This window comes from Oryza sativa, chromosome 8, assembly GCF_034140825.1.
Source record: "Oryza sativa Japonica Group chromosome 8, ASM3414082v1".
NCBI lineage: Eukaryota > Viridiplantae > Streptophyta > Magnoliopsida > Poales > Poaceae > Oryza > Oryza sativa.
Window position 1 is genome coordinate 25,334,097 of NC_089042.1, and position 22,419 is coordinate 25,356,515.

The window sequence follows — 22,419 nt, forward strand, 5'->3', positions numbered from 1 at the left end:
CTCGATGTTGTCCTTGCGGTAGACTTGTCGGACCTCGATCCCATCGAACCTTTTCTCTAGCTTCCTAACTTCTGCGAGATACTTGGATAACTCGGGGTTAAAGCATTTATAATCTTTGTGCACCTGGTTTGCGACTAACTCGGAGTCCCCTTTCACGATTAGTCGCTTGACCCCAAGTGCGGCTGCAGCTCTTATCCCGGCGAGTAGTCCCTCGTATTCGGCTGTGTTATTGGTCGCCCTGAAGTTGAGGTGGATTGCGTGCTTGAATTGATCTCCGGAAGGAGACGTCAAGATAAATCCTGCCCCTGCCCCTTGGCTGTTGAGTGCACCATCGAACGCCATTGTCCACGTTTCGTTGTCGACTTGGTTGTCTGATTTGTTATCCGGCATAGTCCGATCGGCTACGAAGTCGGCGAGTACCTGGGATTTGATGGCTATTCGTGGCACAAAGTGGACATCAAACTGGCTCAGCTCGACTACCCATTTCGCAATGCGGCCGACAACATCTTTGTTTCTCACAACTTCACCGAGAGGGAAGGAGAAGACAACTGTGACTCTATGGGCTTGAAAGTAGTGGCGTAGTTTCCTTGATGTCATGATGACCGCGTAAAGCAGCTTTTGGATCTGTAGATATCTCGTCTTTGCGTCGTGGAGAGCTTCGCTGACGTAATAGACTGGTCGTTGTACTTTCTCTCTCTCGACAACAATGACGGTGCTAACGGAATATGGCGTGGCGGCAATATAGAGGAATAATTCTTTATTAGGTCGGGGAGCAACAAGTACAGTGGGGTTTGATAGGTAGCGCTTGAGTGCAACGAATGCCTCCTCGGCTTCCTATGTCCATACAAATTTGTCTTGTTTCTTCAGCAGAGCGAAGAAAGGTTGCCCTCGTTCTCCCATCCTAGCGACGAACCTGCTCAGTGCTGCCATGCATCCAGTTAGCTTTTGTACTTCCTTGAGTCTTGTGGGCGACTTCATTTCTCGATTGCCTTGATCCTCTCGGGATTTGCTTCTATTCCTCTGCCAGAGACAAGGAATCCGAGTAGTTTGCCCGACGGTACTCCGAACGTGCACTTCTCTGGGTTGAGCATGAGGCGATATCATCGGAGGTTGTCGAACGTTTCCCGCAGGTCGTCAATCAATGAGTCGCTTGTCTTGGTCTTGACGACGATGTCGTCGACGTATGCCTCGACATTATTGCCGAGTTGGTCGCTAAGTGCGCCCTGGACCGTGCGCTGGAAAGTATTCCCTGCAGTTATCAGTCCAAACGGCATCTTGACATAGCAAAATACCCCGAATGGCGTGATGAATGCTGTCTTCTCTTCGTCCTCTTTTGCTATGCTGATTTGGTGGTAGCTAGAATAAGCGTCGAGAAAGCTCAACAGCTCACAGCCGGCTGTTGAGTCCACCAGTTGATCTATTCGAGGGAGAGGGAAGTGATCCTTGGGACATGCCTTGTTGAGGTCGGTGAAGTCGACGCACATTCTCCATTTCCCGTTGGCCTTCCGCACCATGACTGGATTGGCTAGCCACTCTGGATGAAGTACTTCTCTGATGAAGCCAGCTTTGAGAAGTTTGTCGAGTTCTTCTCGTATGGCTTGTTTTCGGTCTGGTGCAAATCTCTGCAGTTGTCACGACCGGAAATAACCCAACGGGCGTTCCTTACGTGCGTGCATTATTCCTTGTCCCAGGAGGCAAGGTACACCAAAAGTTGATACAATTTAGAGTTTAACAAGCGGAAGCGTAATTAATTAATTTATTACATGGGCGGCGAAGGCCCAGCACACACAAAGACAAACGGGAAATAGCAGAAGACTAGGGCGACGACCACAGGCGCTTGACGACAGGCACGAGCTAAACACCAAAGCCTTCATCATCCAGGGGCTCCTCTTCTGGGTTTGGGAAAAATTGAGCAAGACTGAGTACAACCACCGTACTCAACAAGACACACCCACAAGTGCAGAATAAATGCAAGGGAGTACAAGGGGGTTATAATATAAAGGGTTAGGGTTTGCAGTAAACAGCATTAAAAGACACTTAGTTGCTCAAAACTATTTTGTAAATACGATCCTAGAGCTATACAAGATTATTAATAAAGGTCGTGAACCCACACGAACCTGCCTTAACCCAAGGCCTACGATGATTCAGACCGAACTGGCAACCCGACCCTGGGTCCCAGCTCGTCCCAAGCCAACCCAGGCCAACCATTTCCACATTTTAGTTGTTAAGCAGGTTTTAAGAATTAAAACACTAACTTGGGTACATTGCTCGGCTTGCCCATAACCGAGGGCGCGGCTATTCGAATAGATTATACTCTGATCAGAGGTGTACAACTTTACCCACAAGACACATCTTCCTCACGTGTAACCACGTGCCACATACCACCACGGTATACGGACGGAAGACGTGACATAGTTTCCAACCCATCCTAGCCATAGACAAGAGTACCGACCCAACCCCACCTACGGCCGGAACCCCCGGGACAGGTAGGCAGGACTGAGCCCCTAGCAGCAGGACACCGGCCCTGTGCCATGACATCTCGACTACCGGGCCGCAGCTCGTGTAGCCTTCATTTGTCCTAGAAATGTCCATCGACCCCCGACTTCGTCCATCTCCATCCGTGTACTTTTGTTTATAACCAGACTGAGCCACAAACTAAGCCTTACCCACTAGACATGTGGAAGTACGGTAGTGCTTTGCAACAGAGGCCCGAAGACCGGTCCTTATATGGCCGAGGTGCTACTATCAAAACCATGCACCCCGAGCCCAGCCTAAAACCATTTTGAGGATTTTGAATAGAGGGGGAGGTGTGAATCCAATTCCACAATAATCCAACCATTCCATAGTGTCCAGGTGATATGAATATCCCAAAGTCTAGAGTTGTAAAACCACCTAATGTTACCTAATTAAGCGGCGAAGCATCTACCAAAATTCATACTAGTGGTACCATGAGTAGAGTGTCCATTAGTTGGGGTTTTGTTTATTCTAGGGTGAACAAGGTAATAATAACAATAACAATAATAAGGTCATAACAAAGGTAAATAGGCATGGCTAGATAAAACAGTGATAACGCGGGAATTTTAGTAAAGCGATAATGCAATAATTTAAATCAAAATAATTTTATAAACTGGGATTCAATATGCTCAAGGATGATGTGACTTGCCTTGCTCGCTTTCCCAAACGTCGGCTTCAACCTCCACGAAGAGTGGATCTTCCGAAGCTGCAGCGTCTACACGACCAACGGAAAAGAAAAGGCTTTTACTCTAATAAACTCCATATAACAAGCAGGAACAAAGCACAAAAATGGGTTCTTGACTTCTTAAGGAAAAATTAGAGACTTGAACGGTCCAATTCCGAGTTCAAATGGCCAAGTTATGGCCATTTGAAGTTTATATGCTCTTTAAATGAATATTTGCGAATTTCTTCATTTAAAATTTAATTTAAAAAGGGTTTATTGCGTCAGCCGAGGGGGGAGGTGCGCGCGGACCGGGTCCACGGGAGTGGGGCCCACGCGGCAGCCTCACGGTTCACGGTGGACCGGGTGCACCCGGGCTCACACCGGCCGGCGCCGTGGGCCCACGCGTCAGCCGCACCCGAGGGCGCGGGCGGCTGACGGCCGGGCCCCACGCGGCAGCCACTCGGCGCGCACGAGGGCGGCCACGCCGGCGCGGTCGGCGGGAGGCGGCGCGCCCGCGCCCCGATGGTCGCCGGCGGCGACCACCGGCGCGGTGGAGCGGCGGCCGAGAGAGGGGAGGGAAGGGGGAAAGGAGGCGACGGTCCACGGCTCACCTCGGGGCGACGGCGGCGACGGAGGAGGCGGCCGGAGTGGAGGGAGGCGGCGGCGCGGCTCGGGTCGACGGGGTCGACGGCGTTCCGGCGGTCGGCGACCGAAACGGAGAGGTGGACGAGGTCGGCGAGGATGCGGCGCCGAGGCGGGAGACGGTCCCGGCGAGCGGAGAAAGCCGGCCGGAGGTCATCGGCGACGGAGGAGAGAGAGGGCGACGGCGCGAGCTCGATTCCGGCGAGGAGGAAGGGCGGCGAGAGGCGGAAACGGACGGAGGAGGTGCGGGGAGGGTTTAAATAGGGTTGGAAGGGGAAGAGAGCGGCCGGAGGGGAAGGAAACCGGCGCAGCGTTCTCGGGCTCCATCAATGGCGCCGGCGGGATTAGGGGAGGGTTTCCAAACGAATCCAAGGGAGAGAGAGAGAGGGAAAATTGGGGGGAAAGGGAGAGGGAATCACAGGGAATAATTCCCCCCTATTGATTGCACGCGGGGACAACGGGATGCGGCGGATTCGGCGGCGGCGGCAGCGCTAGGCGCGGGGGAGGCGGCGGGAGCAGCGGGAGGAAGGGGATGACGGGTGGGCCCCACCCGTCAGCGAGGGTGGCGGGCGGGCCCGCCCATCAGCAGCGCGCGCGCGGGGAGGGAGGCCGAATGGGCCGCGGGGGAGAGGAGAGAGAGAGGGGGGAGAGATGGGCCGGGCCGGCCCAAGGGAGGGAAGAGGGACTTTTAGGGTTTTTCTTTTTATAAAACTTTTTTTCAACTTTGTTTATTTCTTAATAATTATTATTTGTGCTCTGAGAATTCCACTAAAATTTATTTACACATTTTAGACTTTTAGGAAATATACAAAAATCCTCTAAGCCTTGTTTGACTTTTACTTTGCACATTTTAATTTTTGGAGGCTTTCACAAGGATTTTAATTATTCTAGGCATAATTTAAAGGATATATTTTAGAGTCGTTTTGGGACGTGACAGCAGTCTTTGCTTTACTGGCTTGGCATAGGGTCGCACCATGAGTTTGTGCTCAATCACCTCCCTGGGGACCCCCGGCATGTCGGACAGCTACCAAGCGAACACGTCAGCATTGTCGCGGAGGAAGGTGATGAGCGCGAGTTCCTATTTCTCGCTTAGTGCCGCCCCGATCTTGATGGTCTTGTCGGGGTTGGCACTGGAGAGTGGAACGATCTTGATTGCGCCGTCCGGTTTCGGTGTCTTGTTTGTCTTGCTCACTCTCTTGGGTGGCTCAGTCGTGGCGGGTGGGCTGAGCGTTTGCTCGACCATGTCGAGGCTCCGTTTGTCGCATTGCACCGCCAGCTTTGCGTTCCCTTGAATAGTGATTGTTCCCTTCGGTCCCGGCATCTTGAGCACTTGATACGCGTAGTGAGATGCGGCCATAAACTTCGCAAGTGCAGTTCTCCCGATGATGGTGTTGTAAGCTGTATCGAATTCAGCGACATCAAAGGTGATTTGCTCCGTTCGGAAGTTATTAGCTTGGCCGAAAGTCACAGGCAACGTAATCTTGCCCAATGGTCTGGACGAGGATTGGGGAGTGATTCCATGAAAGGGTTGATCGGTTGGTGTCAACTCGCTTTGCGGAATTCCCATCGCGTCCAAAGTGCTGGCGAAAAGAAGGTTGATTGAGCTGCCACCATCGATGAGAACCCGCGTGACCTTGATGTTCTGAATAGTGGGTTCGACCACGATCGGATATCGTCCTGGGATGATGGCGGTCTTGGGGTGGTCTTCTTCCGAGAACTCTATCTTCTGTTCAGACCACTTCATCTTGGGTGCAGCCCCCTACCATGTCGAACAGACTTCGCGTTCCACTTTCTTGTACTCTCGCTTCGAGGAGTACGTTGTGGAACCTCTGAAGATGTGTGAAACGTGGAGGTCAAAGTCTGGATATGCTGAATCCGATTCCTGGGGAGCCGCCTCCGCATCCTTTTCGACCACGCATACTCGCTTGCCCTTTTCAAATGCAATGTGCTTCTCGAGTTATTTTTTGAAAACAAGGCAATCTTCCAAAGAATGTCTGTCCATCTTATGTATGGGGCACCATGCTTTCTTTGTGTCGCTACTCTGTGGGTCTGGGCGCTTGGGAGGGTTCGCGTATTCTGCTGCGAGGTCTTCCGCTTGAGCTTTCCTTTTCCTATTTTTGCGATTTTTCTTCTTGCTTGACTCAGGTGCGTCCGTGGCTGGTTTCTTCTCTCCCCCGGTCTTCGGCTTATCATTCTTGCGTCTTAGCGCATCATCTGCGTGGGCGCATCGCTCAACAATTTCGAACAATCTCTGAGTAGTTGTGATGCGTCTTGTCGCCAATTCCTGAGTAGTATAGCGATCTCTGACACCGGATTTGAAGGCGCAAATTACAGAAGCGTCGGTGATTTCGGGGATTGTATTTCTGCACTCGTTGAAGCGCCGAACATACTCCCTCAAGGATTCACCCGAGTTCTGTGTCAACGCGTGTAGGTCGTCTTCGATCGCGTGGCGCTTGTAGTTTCCTTGGAAGTTGGCGACGAACTGCTACCATAGGTCTGCCCACGAAGAGATTCAGTAGGGCGGGAGATGCATCAGCCATGAACGTGCAGAGCCTTTTAACGTAGTTGGCAAATAATTCGCCAATGCGTTATCGTCTGCTCCGGCAGCGTAGAGTACTGTGGAGTAGACTTGAAGGAACTCTTCTGGGTCGGTGCTCCCATCGTACTTTTCTATTGCTCCAAGTCGGAATCTCTCAGGCCATCGGACATCACGCAGGGAACGACTGAAAGCTCTACACCTAGCGCTGGGGACGGTGGGTTGTCGGCGATCGTGTGTCCTTCGTGGATGTCTGTCTGATGATGAAGAAGACGAGGATGATGACGATGATGATGGGTCGCTCGGTTCCGGCGTACGGTTACGAGGATGTCGGCCTGGATCTCGAGAGTCCTGTCGTTGTCTCCCGCTGTTGTCTCGGCGACGGTCTCCATCATCGTCGTCATTATGGCGACGTCCTCGACTAGTATCACCTGGCACCCGCCGTTCGCGATCATTGTGATCGTGGCGGTGGTGGCGGTTATCATAGTCTCGGTCTTCGTTTGAGCGGTCTCCTCGATCTTCGTTATCATGGCGCCGTGAAGAGACATGACGCCGGGAACGATTCTCGTTGTCTCGTGTGCGTCGTGCCTCTCGGCGGCCGTTGAGGTGATCTCGGAGATCGCCAGTGCCGCCAGGTGGAGGGGTAGCTCGATGAGGCGATTCCCTCCGTTCAGGGTCTTCACCATTGGCATCGCCAGTTGGTGGCTGCTCCGGGTGCGCTGCGGCAGCGGCCTCTCCGAACGCGTTGCTGAGGTTGGTCACTGATTCCCGTAGTCGTTCTGTCCAACGTGCGAGATCATCGTTCAGAACAGGATCGTAGGGGGTTTTCCTCAGTATAGCGTTGACGGCTCTGATGTGCTGGGCTGGAGTGGCCAATTGATTCTCCGCTTCTGCATTGGTGCGCGCTGACGTGCCGACATCATCGATAGCCAATACCTCCCGCGGCGCGCTCGTTCTCGATGATCCATAGTCTACGAGAAGGTGCAAGACTGATGGTTCGTGGGGATCGATATCGATTACCCCAACAAATCGATCTGAGGTTGGCATCGCTCCTTGTTCCTTGTCTTTATCCCTGATGGGGATGTGTGACTGTTGGACTTTAGGAGATGGCGCTTTCATGGCGCTGAGAAAGACCTTGCAGCTGGAGAGGTCGTGATTCTTTGTCTTGTGAATAGGATAATAGACATCACGAGTTGGAGAAATACGCTGAATTCCACGCTCTTTGCAGGCGCGAATTTCAGCGCGGACGTTGAGAAAAACCCAGCAGGCTTGCAAAGTGTGTTTCCTGGTTTTGTGGATAGGACACCAGGACTTTGTCGCTTCGGAAGTCATCTTCATCGGCTCACGGTTCATGTCGGGACAACAAGGTTTGGCCGCATTAGAATCCTTCTCGAGCTCGGATGTCGTCGATGTTCCGTTCTCTGCCTCGGCGGGAGGATCTTTCGACAAGGAGTCGTCTTGGTCTGTAGCCACTGCGTTCTTGTTTCCAGTCATTGATGGACCGGCTGAGATCGGTATTGTGGTGTAAACCGGGAAGACGATTTCGTCGACTTGAGTCCACACCAGCATTGTTGAAGCAGGGAATACTTGGTTGAGGTTGGTGTTGACGCTGTTGTCGACGAAGCTGGATGACATAGTAGTAGAACCTTGAGCACCAAGTGCCCCTACCTGGCGCGCCACTGTCGACGGGTGATACCCGTAGACCGGATATAGAGGATATTGGGGTACGTTGGTACAGGATCTACGTAAGACGACATCAAGCAGACAAAAGACGAAGATTATACTGGTTCAGGCCCCTTGATAGGTAATAGCCCTAATCCAGTTGATGTGGGATTATATGATGGAAAACACAGGTTACAAAGGGAACAATGGAACTCGATGGATCCGGCGAGATCGTGGTTGAGTTGGTTCGACTAGATTCCCGGCGATTTGGCTCATGTAGGCTCCGATTTCGTAGGCTGTGAGGGTTGTGTTGGCTCTGAGATTCGATGCCTTAGGTCCTCCCTGGGGGGTCCCTTTTATATCGCAGATCAAGCAGTTTCCAAGTAGAACTTGGAGACATCAGACCTTACACGATACATTGACGACCCAGCCTTGTCCGAGTAGAACTCTTTCCATCCGTAAATTCCGTGAAGGATTTCCTTAATGTGTGCAGAGAATATCCGTATGCGCGTGGGTATGCCATACCGATATGCGACGTATATCGAAGGGTAAAGGGTATACCTAACTCGTAACCCTGACAATTTTAACATTTTGTTTGCACTGTTTAACCATTCGTCTTATTCAAAAAAATTTGAAATTATTATTGTTTTTGGACTTACTTTATTATCCAAAGTATTTTAAGCATAACTTTTTGTTTTTTTATATTTGCACAATTTTTTTTAAATAAGATGAGTGGTCAAACAGTACAAGTAAAATGTCAAAATCCCTTATATTATGGGACGGAGGGAGTACATTACAGCATAATCAGTTTTCACTTCTTTAAAAGCCAGAGATGTCTAATTTTGGCACTGTTTTTGTGAATTGTGTGCCTCTGTGGCTTTACCCCTAGGACTATCCCGGTTGTTTCTGGTCATACAGAAGTACTAGAAGATTGTAACACACGCTAGTATGATATACACGGACCGTAACAAGGCCGTACCCACAAAATAGTGGATCATAAAACATGGGTTCAATTAAGTTTTTCTTGGGTTTCTAACATCTGATGATAGAAACGCAAACGTCATGGATGATCAAAACAATAACATTACGAGCCCTGAGGAGGAGGAATTGACGTTCGCCACCAGAAGCTAACAGAGAAACTAGTAGAGAGAGATCTAACGTAATGCCACCATTTTGGTGGAATGTAAAGCAGGTCACCTTCCTCCAATATGCCGTCCATGAATTCAACGTCTCCTGTCCTCGGGAACTCATTTACGTTAATGTTGTCAAGATCTACCTGCCCAGACATTGATTCAGAGAATTGAGTTCCGTGATGATCAATTTTACTTGCAACTAGTAAGCTTAGTTTCATAAATATATGACAGCAAAGGCTCAGGATGAGAGGAACATGGATAACTTGTTGGACAAAAAGAAGCAAATGATGACCAGGCGAACCAGAAGAAAATCTGGTCTCATTGTTTGTCATATTGTGTTTAAAACACAACTGAACTCAAATTTTTTGTTCCAGATTATTAAGAGACTACGCACCTGACTAATATTGCTTAGCATAGTTTCTCTGTGAGGGTAAAGGTCATTGGAGATGGAAGCAGAATAGAGTCTAAAATATTTCCTGCCCAAGACCTGTGAAGAACAGCAAATATTGAGAAAACTAAACGAAGTCCTCACCGCACCAAATAAAATTCAGTAATGGATAACCTCAATTGTTACAGCAGCCAACAGAAGCTACAAACTTACATGTAGCCATTTTGGATATGGCCACAACCTTTTATCGGAATATGAGCTTTGGTGCAGTGCAAACATTCCAGTGATCTCAAAACAGAGTGGGTGATCTACGCGTTGGATGAATACCAGTATCTGAGGGTTTCCCTTTTTGGAGAAAAACAGACAAGTATAGTCCAAGAAAGGAAGATTTACTCGTGGGCATTTGAATACAAACAAAATAGTTCGACAAATACTTCTACTATAGGAAGGAATAATACTACTAGAGAACATGTTTTGGTGGCAATAACAACTGTGCACTCCATTTGTCTTATGCTACTTCTCAATATTGAACTCAAGAACTAATCAATTGCAAGAACTAATCAATTGAACTTCTTCAGGATGTTCATGGGCCAAGGAAAACGATACATGTTACAATAATATTATGGGTTGATGTGTGTCTCAACTAAGATAGATGGTTACTGCCACTGTTGACGATTAACAACCCTCTATAAACCTGAGAGACATTAGTTCTGCACATTCCAAAGCTCCTAGTCTCCGCAAATTACAAAATTAAAAGTGTATATAAACTAGGTAGAGAATAAATATAGATAATACAACTAAAAATCTAAAATGTCATGAAACCCGAATTATCATACAATGAAAATGGAGTAGTATCACATTACGAAGTAACAAAAGAAAAGTAGCTGCATTATAAATTAAATTAGCTCTTGAAAAAATTCATGGAAAGCAGTTGTAAGAAAGAAGAATAACTTTGTTTGCATTGAAGCAGAAGTAATCTGAAATTAAACACCAAAGGATCGAGAATAACATATTCATGAGATTGAGATACCTGAGCAAAAAGGTTATGATACAGGTCATGATGCAATGGTGTAACCGTCCCTTCAGGGCCAAACCAGGCATTGAGCTTTTGGAGTTCCCCACCACCAGCGTTACAATATTCAGGAACCATTATGTCTTCACGGAGCTCTTTTATCTGTTAAATGTTGAGTACCATCAACTATTAGATGGCAACTGCTAATTCCTTATGTGTATAAACTCAAGCATATGGAGAATTGATCACCTGGTCAAACAGTGGATGCTGCGCTAGATATGTCAAGTTTGCAGAACAATCAGATGACCACATCATCTCAAGAAACTGAGAAAATGTGATAAGCTCCTGTTTCCACTCACTAGACAAATATTTTTTTCCAACCTGAGACACCACTATTTATATCAGTGCACTGGGAACATCTATAAGAAAAGGGAAAATGATCAGTTCGAACACCATTCAACAAAGAAAGAAGTCCCAATTTATTTGAAGCAGAACTACACTAAGGACATAAAAATGTTTTTAAAAAAGATATGCTAAAGGACGTACGGAACACTTGAATAGACATGCATTTTGGTAGATCACATGAACAGATGCAAGAAGATAGTATGGAAGATAACCAGTTTTTAAAGGAGGATTTTTCAGGTCATGTTTTACATACTACAATACTAGATGGCACAAAAATGGTAAAACAGAAACTTGGCAAATTTCAAACCCTGCGAAAAAAGCAACAGAATTAAACCGATGATATACAATAGTAATCTATATTGTAAAACAAAGAAAATAAGCTTAGGAGATTATGCCAATTTCCAAATATAAAACATGTGAATCGATCTGTTTAGAAGATCCAGCTGTTGAGGATGCAGCTCCACACATATATGTAAGTTCATTCATTATCGGATTGTCCTATCCATCCAAAGTATGCCTTGACATTTTTGCAAGGACATGGTATGATTTGGATTTTGAAAGTTTGCATCAACTTTGAAGCACACTGGATGGATAGGATTTATAAGGCAGAATATGCTAGTTTCAACATGCAATTCAATTCCTCTATGCAGCACATCTCAAATTAACATCATATATAGGAATATAAGGTATCATAATGCAAGGATAAATATGAACAGAAAAGCTCTTACAATAATAAATACTTGTGAGACCTGTTGAATTGAGGTCAAGAGGGAGTACACAAACCACTTACTGGAAAGTCACCATTTTATCGATGAATAAGATTAAAAACAGTCCTTCAGTATCACCTTATTTATTTATGAACAGCATAACTACTAATTCATTTTTTCCCCAAAAAATGCAAATTGTTCTTTCATAATTGAGGAGTGGAATAACAACACTTTATAACGGTAAATTGATGCATAAAACATAAGTATACCTCAACAGGAACAGTCCGATCTCCTGCAATCCTCTCTAGGTATCTTATGTCCTTCCACTTTGTCCGTGCAGGCCAGTGATCGATGTAGCCACTGAGTATAACAGGGGACTCACATAAAAAGTAATCACGTATAAATGCCTCCAAAGAAATGCATGATCGCCTCTCGATTTGCTTACAAGATAAGGACTTCACTGGCAGAACTTTGAGCACCTGAAATAAATCAATATTAACTGGCTGACAGCAGCACAATAACAAAGTAAGAAACGGAGCATAATCACTCAAATTGGAGTATCAACGAATCCAGAGAAATGGGCAACAATGTACTCAGTGATGCTGTTGGTAACTTGGTATTCCAAACAAAATGATCACATTTGGCTTGACATAGGTCACCCACAACTAACAAAATCGATCCACTGGAGCCAAGTTCCAATTAGGAAATCACATGGCTGAACATCAGTGACTGATATGCTCTATATGTCAAGCAACATGACTACCAGTAAAGGAAAGGCACCAAACATCGCATTAATATTCCTAACTTAAAAAGATATACTCCCTCTATTTCATAGTATAAGGTATGATCAAACTCGGTACGGTCTACAAAACTAATTTTTGACTTATAATTTCTCATATACCATAAAGTTTGTAGCAGTGAAAGGGCATGTAGCCTAGTGGTTGCAGTGACCTGAGTAGCACCCAAGGCCCTGAGTTCAAATCTCCATAGGAGCGAATTTCAGATTGGGTTATTTGAGGGCTAAGTTCTCTATTTGATAGGCTAAGTTCCTAAGTTAAAATGGCTGTATATATCCGGTTGGATATAGAGGCTGAGTAAAAAAATACCCTTCTCTAAAAAAATAAAAAAAATAAAGTTTGTAGCAACAAAATTATAACCATATGAAAGTATATTAAAATATCAATCCAATGATATTATTTTCAGCAAATAAAATTCAATTTATATTATACTAATCGTTAGTCGAATGTTTTTAAAGTTGAATCTTGAAATGCGTGCGCACCTTACATTACGAATGGAGGGAGTAATTCATAACTTTTTTTTTCAACCATTAGTTGAGTGCACCCAGATGTCTGGAACCTGTGCATCACTCATGCCACTTAAAATGGCAAATCCTTAAAAATTCGGTACCTCCTCAATTTGCTGGGTGACAAAACATTGCATGTGCGTGTCCTTAAACTCTGTATCTCCTCTATCTGGTAGCTGTACTCCTATCTCATGGAAATTAATACAACTTTCAAAATAAATCCAGGTCTTAGGCCCTGTTTAGATCCCCTGGCAAAAATTTTCACCCTGTCACATCGAATGTTTGGACACATGTATGGAGTATTAAATATAAACGAAAAAAATAACTAATTACACAGATTGCGTGTAAATTGCGAGATGAATCTTTTAAACCTAATTGCTACATGGTTTAACAATGTGGTGCTACAGTAAACATTTGCTAATGACGGATTAATTAGGCTTAATAAATTTGTCTAAGTTTACAGGCGGAATCTGTAATTTGTTTTGTTATTAGTCCACGTTTAATACTTCAAATGTGTGTCCGTAATTCCGTATATCCGATGTGACATGCCAAAACTTTTTACCCTGGATCTAAACACAGCCTTAATAATGGGAAAAATTGTGAAAATTATGAACCGGACAATTGCACGAGGCCACGAGCTTATGAGAACTGCGGTAGTGGGAATGTGGGATGCAATGTGCACCGAGATAGTGCCACATTCGAGGGTTCTCACTTCTCAGGTAGTATGGCGGTGGATGTTACAGAAAAATATCTTGTGCGAACCAATTCAGTGAGTAATTCACCAGGACTACTGCTGTACATGGTACGAAATTGCGACACGTTTTGGCTCTATCTAATTTTATCACTGCATTTTCCAATGCACCTAAACTACAAAACTCAGGATTCATCACAGCAAGCAGAGGACGAAACCAAGATGCGATAGGTTTGAGGAAATACTCACATCGGCGAGGTCTCGTTTCCTGGTTAGGCCTTCCATCCATTTCTCAACATCAGCTCCGTTCTCTCCGGCGCCGTCGCCACCACCGCCACCGCAGCCGCGGCTACGGTCGGCGACCACCCGCGCGATGGCTTCCTCCAGCTCGGCGCGGAGGAGGTCGCCACCCATGATGAGGCCCATGTCGAGCGCCCGGAGCGCGGCGCGTCGGCCGTCGCCGCCGCCGCCGGCAACGCGGAGCGCGGCCACGTGGAGGCACGCGAGCGCGTAGGCGTCCCTCCACGCGCGCCCGACCTCGCTCCGCGGGCACGCGTGCAGCTGCTCCCACGCCATCTCCCGCGCCGCCTCCGCCGCGCGGAGGTCCCCGTCGGCCGCCGCCTTCTCCGCCGACGCCACGAACGCGAACCCGCCTTCCTCCGTGATCTCCCTCAGCAGCGCCGCCCGCTTCTCCCCGCCCTCCGCCGCCGCCGCCGCCCGCGGCTCGCCGCCGGTGGCCATCGGAGCGGGTAGAAAAAGCGCAAAAGAGGAGGAGATATTTTCGGGGGTGATGAGGTGGTCGGTTGCGTAGGCGAGGCTCGAGCTCGAGTCGAGGGTGGTGAGATATTTATGGTGCGAGATATTTTCTCGCGGAAGATCATTCTGGAATGTTCCGGAAAAGAGTGAGAGTGTGCTCCTGGATGGAGGAGCTTGGGTGGTGGTCGGTGTCGGCGTGGAGCCATTTTCTCCATTCGAATTGGTGTGAACAATTTGACAAGAAAGCATCAGCTTCTTACATTATTATTGTTATTATTATTGATGGAGATATTGGCTACTGATATTTTGATATCTTACAAGTTGGTCCTATGAGCTTTGCTGCACAAATATCACACCATGTCAATTTCTGCTGATGAAGTTGGAGCTGCTCGCTGATGGGGTGCGGCGATGCTTGGCAACGATGATATGTTGCAGTCTCTTCCAAGGAGTTGGTGCTGGCCGTGTGAAGGAAGTGGCTCTTTAGTGGCTTGGCTGATGTCCATTTTTGGATGTCGGAGCTGAATTTTGCTCTGGCGACTTTCGCGGCTTCAGTATCGCTGCGGTTGTAAAGTCGACGCTGCTGGGTCGCTTGGGCGGCTAGCTCGGCAGCAATAACACCTCTTCTGCAATGTTATGTTGGAGCTATTTAGGCCGCTTTTGTGTTTTAGCTTGGCAATGATGTCCTACGTTTGGGCTCCACCGTTGTTGCTAGTTGTGTAGCTAGGTCCCTTATTTTTTTTTCATGTGTGGTGGGTTTTAGCCGGTTTCCCGTAATTAAACGTACAGTTGTATGGTTTTTGGGCCCAGTTTTCCTTATAAACTGGGTCAATTCTCTTCTTCTAAATATAAAAGTGGAACAAAGTTTCGCCTTAGGTTTAAAAAAATGTTATTGAGAGTCCCATTGGTTGCCTACTAAATCAAAGTCAAAGATAAATTTTGAATTTTTCAAATTTAGTTTTGATATTGATCATGAGATATTTTTAACGTAGTTTCTTTTTCAATATTGGCTTTTATAAATCATTAAGGGCATATATATAAAAGTTTTATCTATGAATTAATTTTATTCCATAATAATAAAAATAGCTTGTTAAGAAATATAGGAAATCGATGAGACTCGGTCAAATTATGACTTGATCGGTTGCATTATACAGCGATGCATGGCAGTTAACTGTTGCATAGCGCTACCATTCACCCCCTATATTGCCAAGTTAGTTTAGCCACCTATTATCATATTTGGCGCATTCTAAACTCCGTTTCAGTTTAGCTCTTTCTTGATTTTCGTTTGTATATTTTTAACCGTTAGACTGTGCGCTTTTTTATGAAAAAAAATTATATAGAAGTTGCTTTAGTTGCAGCCACATCTATCTCTTCCGAAAGTTTCTTAGTTACCTAATTGTTTCTCTCTTTTTCCTTCTTGCTTGTCTTCCCTTTCCCTTTGGAATTCAGCCTCTTCACCTTATTCTATTGGCATTTGCTCAACTCGATTCTTGCCCTCCTCCTTCCTGCACTCTCTATGTATCTCCTTATGAGTGGCTACCTATCTTATTAGTCTTTATCACCTCTTCATTCATTCCATTATATCGCAATTGTCATTTGCCCTCCTAGCTATCTCTTATGTAGCTTGGTCAGAAATATGTGCAAGCCTACTGTTGCAGCTGCAGAAAATCAGCGTGCATTAGGCTAGTTGGCTGCAGCTGCGCTGCTACAGCCAGCAATACCGATTAGCCTCTATATTAATATATTATATATTATTTGTATTATTGAGGCATATGTTGTCGTACCTCTCATAACCAACATGTTGATCAAATAAAACAAACAAACAACATGTTGTTGAATTTTTTTTTTAATTTTTAGCTCTATTTGGATCGAAGATACAATAGAACAAACTTGCTTTGACATCATAGCTTTGTATCCTTCATAAGATTTTATTTTGACTAGAGATTGACAGGAATTACTGGATTAAATCTTTCATTTTCCTTGGCATGTTTGCATACATAAATATAATTATTTTCCCCCGCTCAGTACAATTTGATTGGGCAATCAGCTCCCAATAGTTAAAGAGCAACTATTTTCTTCAATATGTTAATTGTAGCATTTAGATTTATGTACTCCTACACATTCTATACTAATATCTTTCTTTTAGATACATAGTACTTAAGTCAAGAGCTATTTGAGCTCTACAGGGCACTATCACACTACTAGCAACTTAACCACAATGTGATATCAACCATTTGATTTACCTGAACAGCAATGAGGGTGTATGACGGCTCATGCAGCCATTCTATGCACCTTTGCAAAATTATTTTCTAACTTGTGTAAAATTGTGGGCAGTTGACCCTTGTTGTTTTTTTCGAACGCGTAAAAGGTTTGCACGTCAATATATTAGAAGGAACTAACCCCTATTGTTTTCGAGAACACTCTCGCTCATGCACCTGATGGCTAACCAAATTCGTACACCATTCTCAACCATCCATTCTGCATCCTTATCCACTCCTGTGACCATCCCTCTTATCCATGTTCCTTATTTCTTCCTCTCTGACTCCTCCACCAAGAATGCGGACATGACACCTGCTTGTGTTCCATGGCATGGTTAGATCGTGGCTTCCATTGGCAATGAGAGGCGTCCTCCCCGTGTGGCTCTCTGGAAAGGCCGTGCGGACACCAGCACAATGTAAGGTTGGGAGCTGAAGAAAGATGGTCGAGGTGACCCAATTTCAGTTTGGCTGAGCGACAAGTATAACATAGAGATACATGCAACCAAGTGGCAAGGGCCAGGAGAGTGGCGGTTGCCTGTCTTAGTGGAGAAGGGTCTCATAAGCACCATCCCAACATGGATCTGTAGTGAAAACCATAGAGTAGACGCCCACCACATAGAAGAAAGAAGTTGGTATACAATGGTACATTATGTAATTTTTTTCATCCAATGTATCTTGATGTTTCTTGGTGTTGGATTAAAATATTGCACATGTATTTTGATAATGTTTTATATTTATGTCTTTGATTTCTTACAGATTTGATGATGTTACAATAGTTGAAGCTTGTTTTCTCATGTACGAAAGAGGATGTTTCAATCATGAATGACTATATTTCACCATTTTAAGATACTAAATTTTTTTCACTGTGTGGTGAAATATTTTCCTACAATTGACAAAACAAATAAACTGATTTTTAGGTGCCTTGTTTGTAGATGTGTGCCTACCGTTTGAGAGTCCCATCAGTTAACCTAACAAGTCAAAGCAAAAGTCAAATTTTAAATTTTTGAACTTGATTTTAAAGTTGATTTCAAGATATTTTCAACGTAATATGTTTTTAGCGTTGGATTTAAATCGCTATGAACAACCATATAAAATTTTTACCTATAAATTAATTTTTATTCTCTAATAAGCTGTTTTAGGCCCTGTTTGATTCAACTTAGGATTATTATAATCTAGATTATTAATTAGAAGTAAGCTAAAACAAACAAATAGATTATTATAATCTATAAGTCAAATTAGTATAATCTAATAATCTTCTCTAGAGAAGCTTTTTCAGATTATTGGGTGGCTAAAGACCCACTACCCCTAAATGTCACCAATAATCCAGAAAAAACAAACAACTCATAGCTTAGGCTCTCTTTGTTTAGGCTTAGGCTTATTGGCATAGACTTTTAAGTCAGCTTATTGGCTTATATGATTTATAAGCCAGTGGATTTAATGTCCTAAGTTTAGTGGTGGAGTCATACATCTATCTCATATAAGCCAAAAAAGCTTCTCCAACCTAGCTTTTGGCTTAATAGTGTTAGAGTGGCTTATGGCTTCAAAAAAGCCAAATGAAAAAGCTGCTTGTTTGTTTTGGCTTAGACTTTTCGACTTATAAGTTGGCTTATAAGCCTAAACAAAAAGAGCCTTATTATAATCCAGCTTATAGTAATCTAATTTAATAATCTAACTTACAATGATCTTAATCTGAAATAAACAGCCCCTAGCTTATATTAGGAAATATGGGCAAGCGATGAGGCTCTAACAGAAGGCTACAAAATTCCCTTTCTCAGATTTTTCTGAAAACCAAGGGCTTTCATGCATAAAACAGCCTTTCCCTACCCAAAGTCCCAAACCCTTGTTCCGCTCGGTCTCCCTCTCGCGCATCCCCGCCGCCGGCTAAAAACCCCAAGCCCTCTTCCTCCCCTCCCAAGCGCTCTCTCTCTCCCCACGCCATGGCTGGATCCACTAGCGGCGGCGGCGGGGCGCTCTCGGCCCAGGCGGCGGCTGCCCTCGGCGAGGGGATCGGGCTGGTGTTCGGGCGCTGGACGGCGCTGCAGATGGCGGTGGAGAACCAGTGGGGCGGCCGCGACTCCCGCGCCAAGGCCGACCAGCTCGCCGAATCCATCCTCTCGTGGTTCGCCAACTCCAAGGGTATACTTGTGTTCTTCCTTTCCCCTCCCTGTAACATCATCATCATCTGTTATTACTTTTTAGTACTGTTTTTTGGGTGCGATCTAATCCAGGTAAACTGTTAGCGTGCCCCTTTGATCTATCTTAGTTTATCGCAGCGAGATTTTCGTTTCGGTTTAGGATACATGGGATTTATGCGTTGAATTGAACTCAATGGTAGAAAGATGGCACTTCTTCTAACGAAGATTTCAGTTTTTGACTCGAGATTCTAAGTTTTGATGCGGCTACTGAAAAGAAAGCTATGCTATCTATGAGCAGATAGTTTCGGTTTCTCTGACATTTCAACAGGGGATGCAGGGGAAGATAGGATTATGTTATTCCTTAATTGGAGGACGCCATTTGATTGCTATGATTTGGCATGACTTATATGAATTTGCTGTGTGCTTTAGGTTTCAATTTTTTCTTGCTTCACTTTTATACATGTCTGCTTTTGAAATTAACAAGGTTTCTTGTCCAGGTAAACATTATTATGAAGATTTGGTGGATATGATGTATGACACAGTGTCCAAATCCTTCAATGCGGACTTTGAGGATGGTAGTGTTGAAGAGGTGATTGTTTCCTCTCCATCCATATTTAGCAAATGCCATTAACTTTTAATCTCATAAATTGTACTTCCTCCGTTTCAGGTTATAAGACTTTCTAGCATTGCTCACATTCATATAGATGTTAATGAATCTAGGCACACATATATGTCTAGATTCATTAATATATATATGAATGTGGGCAATGCTAGAAAGTCTTATAACCTGAAACGGAGGTGGTATCCCCAAGTATGCTTCATGGTTGTTCCTTTTGTATTTTCATTCTGGAATTGTACCTTTTTCTAGCATTAAATCTTTAAAAAGGTTTGCAGATGTCGCTTTCACTTCTTCTAAGATGATTCAATAGTTCATAGTACCTTTAATTTTCACAAGAAGTCAATCCGGCGCTAGGCTTTTTGGTAGAGAGATTGTTGGAGAACGCTTGCCCTCTGAGGCTCTGACACCGCAACTCACAACACACACATGCAACTGTGTGCACCATGTGTGTGCATGCTGAACATAGAGATGGCAATTGTTGAGGCCTGGATTTACATCATAGTCCATAGATTCGCATCCCACTGGAAATGCAAACTTTTGCTGCCCTTATAGGTGAGAAGCTTGTTAATGATATTATGACTGAACCCAGGTCAGTGAGGTGCCACACACCCGATTATTCAGATGGCTCTCAGTTCTTTCTTATTCATTTCTAGTTCTGCATATGAAGACCTTAACCTTGTTAGCCTAACAAGACCAAAGTCAGGATAATGCTCTTCCCAGTTGTTCATGTAAAAGATGATTAACCACTTAATAGGTCAGTGAGGTGCAGTGCTAGGTGTTGCCTAGGCGCTTGGTGTTAGCAGCTAATAATTTTTAGATCAAGCTCAAGGAATAGGAAATCATTCTCCACTTCTGTAGTAGAAATCTAAGACTCGACACCATGATCATGGCGAAATGTGTTGTTTCCGTCGAGTGTGTAAATGTTGTGTTTGTTTTACTTGCTTGAAACATGATATGTGCACGTTAATTTGAACTATTTTGGTGCAGACAGGTCGCTGAACAATTGTTGATTATGCATGAAGAATGCCTGCAAAGCAACTATTCTTCAGTTGAGAAGCTTAGGAACTCACGTGCTCAAGGGAATGCTGTTTCCCAGAGTAGAAAGGTACTGCAGTTTTAACAAATGATCAAGTGTTCCTTCTATACTTGCTTTATACACCTAATTTATTTTTTGTAAATCTGTATTCACTTGCCTCTGAGTATGGATTTAACAATTTGATATATGACTCCTTGAATATGTGGTCTTTCTGATACGACCTCACATTTTTTCCCCTGATTATTGTAGAAGCTAGTTTCAGTATTTTTATGTTTAAGGAGGATTTAAGGTCAAAGTGATCAAGTAGTGAACTTACATATGGTTGTAGAATAAGGGAAATATACATCACATAGCTTGATGCGAGTTAATAGTAAACTATCTTACATACTCGATTGTATGTAGATGATTTACCAAAAGGCACTTCATTAGCATTTCCAACTTGCTGCATAGACAACGAACGCACCTTGATCTACAACATCTAGCAGCTAAAATTAGCATTCTAGGTGGCGTTTGAATCTGCTGAAGATGAAGATTAAGTGTTTCACGCAAAACGAGGTGGTAATAACATGTGATTAATTGGGTTTTAATTATTATAAACTTGAAAAATGGATTAATCTGATATTTTAGAGCAACTTTCATATAGAAAGTTTTCGCATGAAATACACCGTTTAGCAGTTTGAGAAGCGTGCCACGAGTATCTAAAATTTCATCCCATTTCAGTTGGAGAAACGAACGCTGCCTTATTTTGCCAATTTTAGCATTGGTTCTGTTCCTGAATAATCCTTGGAGCATAGTTCAAAAGCTCTTTATAACGATTGCATCATTGGCAAGTCTGCTGGAAGCCTGAAATATAACTATACCGGAAACACAACACCCTGATAATTGTTTTCCTTCTCATGAGCAGATGGTGGTTGATGGAGACGATGATAGCTCAGATGACGAGGACGACGATGACGATGGTGAGCCTTCGATGATGGATAATGAAGCAGGCAGCGCGGAGAAGATGGCGGTGGACGAGCCAAAACCTTCCAAGCCTGTTCCTGACGCTGATGGTTGGACTACAGTGCCACCTAGGCGTGGTCGGGGCAAGAATTGAAAGTACAGAAGCAAAAACCTTGGCAAAGACTTTGCACTTGCAAAGACAGTTTGCCAGGAGGTTCTCAGTGTCAAGTTTTGTTCTAGTTTTTTTTCGAGGGATGATTATGTTGTAGTATCCTTTACTTGAACTGAGCTGTAATCGTGTGACTGATCTATAATTCTACATTCAGGAAACTGTCTTATCTGTGTAATGTCAAGTGCCAGAAGACGAGCAAAAGAATATATCAGTTCCCAGTACTCCATCTGTCAAAAAAAAAACACGAATCAGATTCATTGTAGGATTTGATTTTTTTTTTAAGACCGGAGGAAGTATGTGGCTATCGTACCTTAAGAGCATGTCCGACATATACCTAAAAATCTCTCTCAAATTCTGTTTTTGGAATTCCTAATTTGATTTTAAGGTGTAAATAAATTTTTATTTCCAACATATATAATTCCTAATAATAAAAAGTGGACTTACCCCTAACTACCAACTGATACAGCGGGATCGTACGGAAATATGGAGCGAGAGTGTCTCCTGACTAGGAGGAGAAGGGGATCGTACGGAAATATGAGCGAGTGTCTCCCGACTTGTGGATAGGAGGAGAAGAGGAATCCAATTTTTTGGATACATCTCTAGGAGAACTATTGGAGCAAGTTTTTCATTCACTCTAAAATAAACTTCAATTCTAGAATTGGGTTCTATTTAGGGATACTGTTGGTCAAATATAAACTATTGTGGTAATCGTCTATATGGGCCTCTGGTTTGTTGTTGAGGAGTGGACCTGTGGGCCGTAACCTCACGCCATCGGACACTAAACCTTTGTATGGGCCCTGTCTTGTGGACAACTGGAGCCATGGCTGTGTACCACTGAGGAGGATAC

General features: G+C 44.4%; 2 protein-coding genes and 1 long non-coding RNA gene across 5 annotated transcripts; 1 reads left to right on the top strand and 2 right to left on the bottom strand.

The window, feature by feature from the left end:
* Nucleotides 1-1,644: 1,644 nt before the first annotated feature.
* LOC136351489 (uncharacterized) lies at nucleotides 1,645-3,909 on the bottom strand. The gene is made up of 3 exons (XR_010734688.1): nucleotides 3,790-3,909; nucleotides 3,164-3,229; nucleotides 1,645-1,892 (listed from the first exon to the last, which is right to left on the bottom strand). It is a non-coding gene; the product is annotated as an uncharacterized lncRNA (long non-coding RNA).
* Nucleotides 3,910-9,008: 5,099 nt separating this feature from the next.
* LOC9269734 (lysine-specific demethylase JMJ30) lies at nucleotides 9,009-14,477 on the bottom strand. Of its 3 annotated transcripts, none has more exons than XM_015793226.3 (6): nucleotides 13,907-14,477; nucleotides 11,933-12,142; nucleotides 10,801-10,932; nucleotides 10,570-10,713; nucleotides 9,546-9,638; nucleotides 9,009-9,290 (listed from the first exon to the last, which is right to left on the bottom strand). In XM_015793226.3, exons 1-6 carry the CDS (start codon nucleotides 14,396-14,398, stop codon nucleotides 9,270-9,272), a joined length of 1,092 nt encoding a protein of 363 aa, XP_015648712.1. In that variant the 5' UTR covers nucleotides 14,399-14,477; the 3' UTR covers nucleotides 9,009-9,269. The 3 variants fall into 3 exon arrangements, with proteins under 3 accessions (XP_015648712.1, XP_015648710.1, XP_015648711.1); XM_015793224.3 differs by having other exon boundaries at nucleotides 9,009-9,294; XM_015793225.3 differs by lacking the exon at nucleotides 9,546-9,638 and having other exon boundaries at nucleotides 9,009-9,294.
* A 4,025-nt stretch (nucleotides 14,478-18,502) lies between these two features.
* LOC4345991 (pre-rRNA-processing protein TSR2) lies at nucleotides 18,503-21,793 on the top strand. The gene is made up of 4 exons (XM_015793050.3): nucleotides 18,503-18,804; nucleotides 19,301-19,392; nucleotides 20,414-20,527; nucleotides 21,363-21,793. Exons 1-4 carry the CDS (start codon nucleotides 18,606-18,608, stop codon nucleotides 21,552-21,554), a joined length of 597 nt encoding a protein of 198 aa, XP_015648536.1. The 5' UTR covers nucleotides 18,503-18,605; the 3' UTR covers nucleotides 21,555-21,793.
* The last annotated feature ends 626 nt before the right edge of the window (nucleotides 21,794-22,419 follow it).

Bases quoted from the DNA above. Each gene is read 5' to 3' on its own strand.
- LOC9269734 (XM_015793224.3), bottom strand. From the start codon at position 14,398: ATGGCCACCGGCGGCGAGCCGCGGGCGGCGGCGGCGGCGGAGGGCGGG. The intron at 10,714-10,800 runs GTGATCAATTCT...AACATTTAACAG, and splicing joins AGCATCCACTGTTTGACCAG to ATAAAAGAGCTCCGTGAAGA. The intron at 9,295-9,545 runs GTGCGTAGTCTC...ATGTCTGGGCAG, and splicing joins TGCTAAGCAATATTAGTCAG to GTAGATCTTGACAACATTAA.
- LOC4345991 (XM_015793050.3), top strand. From the start codon at position 18,606: ATGGCTGGATCCACTAGCGGCGGCGGCGGGGCGCTCTCGGCCCAGGCG. The intron at 19,393-20,413 runs GTGATTGTTTCC...TGGTGCAGACAG, and splicing joins AGGATGGTAGTGTTGAAGAG to GTCGCTGAACAATTGTTGAT. The intron at 20,528-21,362 runs GTACTGCAGTTT...TCTCATGAGCAG, and splicing joins CTGTTTCCCAGAGTAGAAAG to ATGGTGGTTGATGGAGACGA.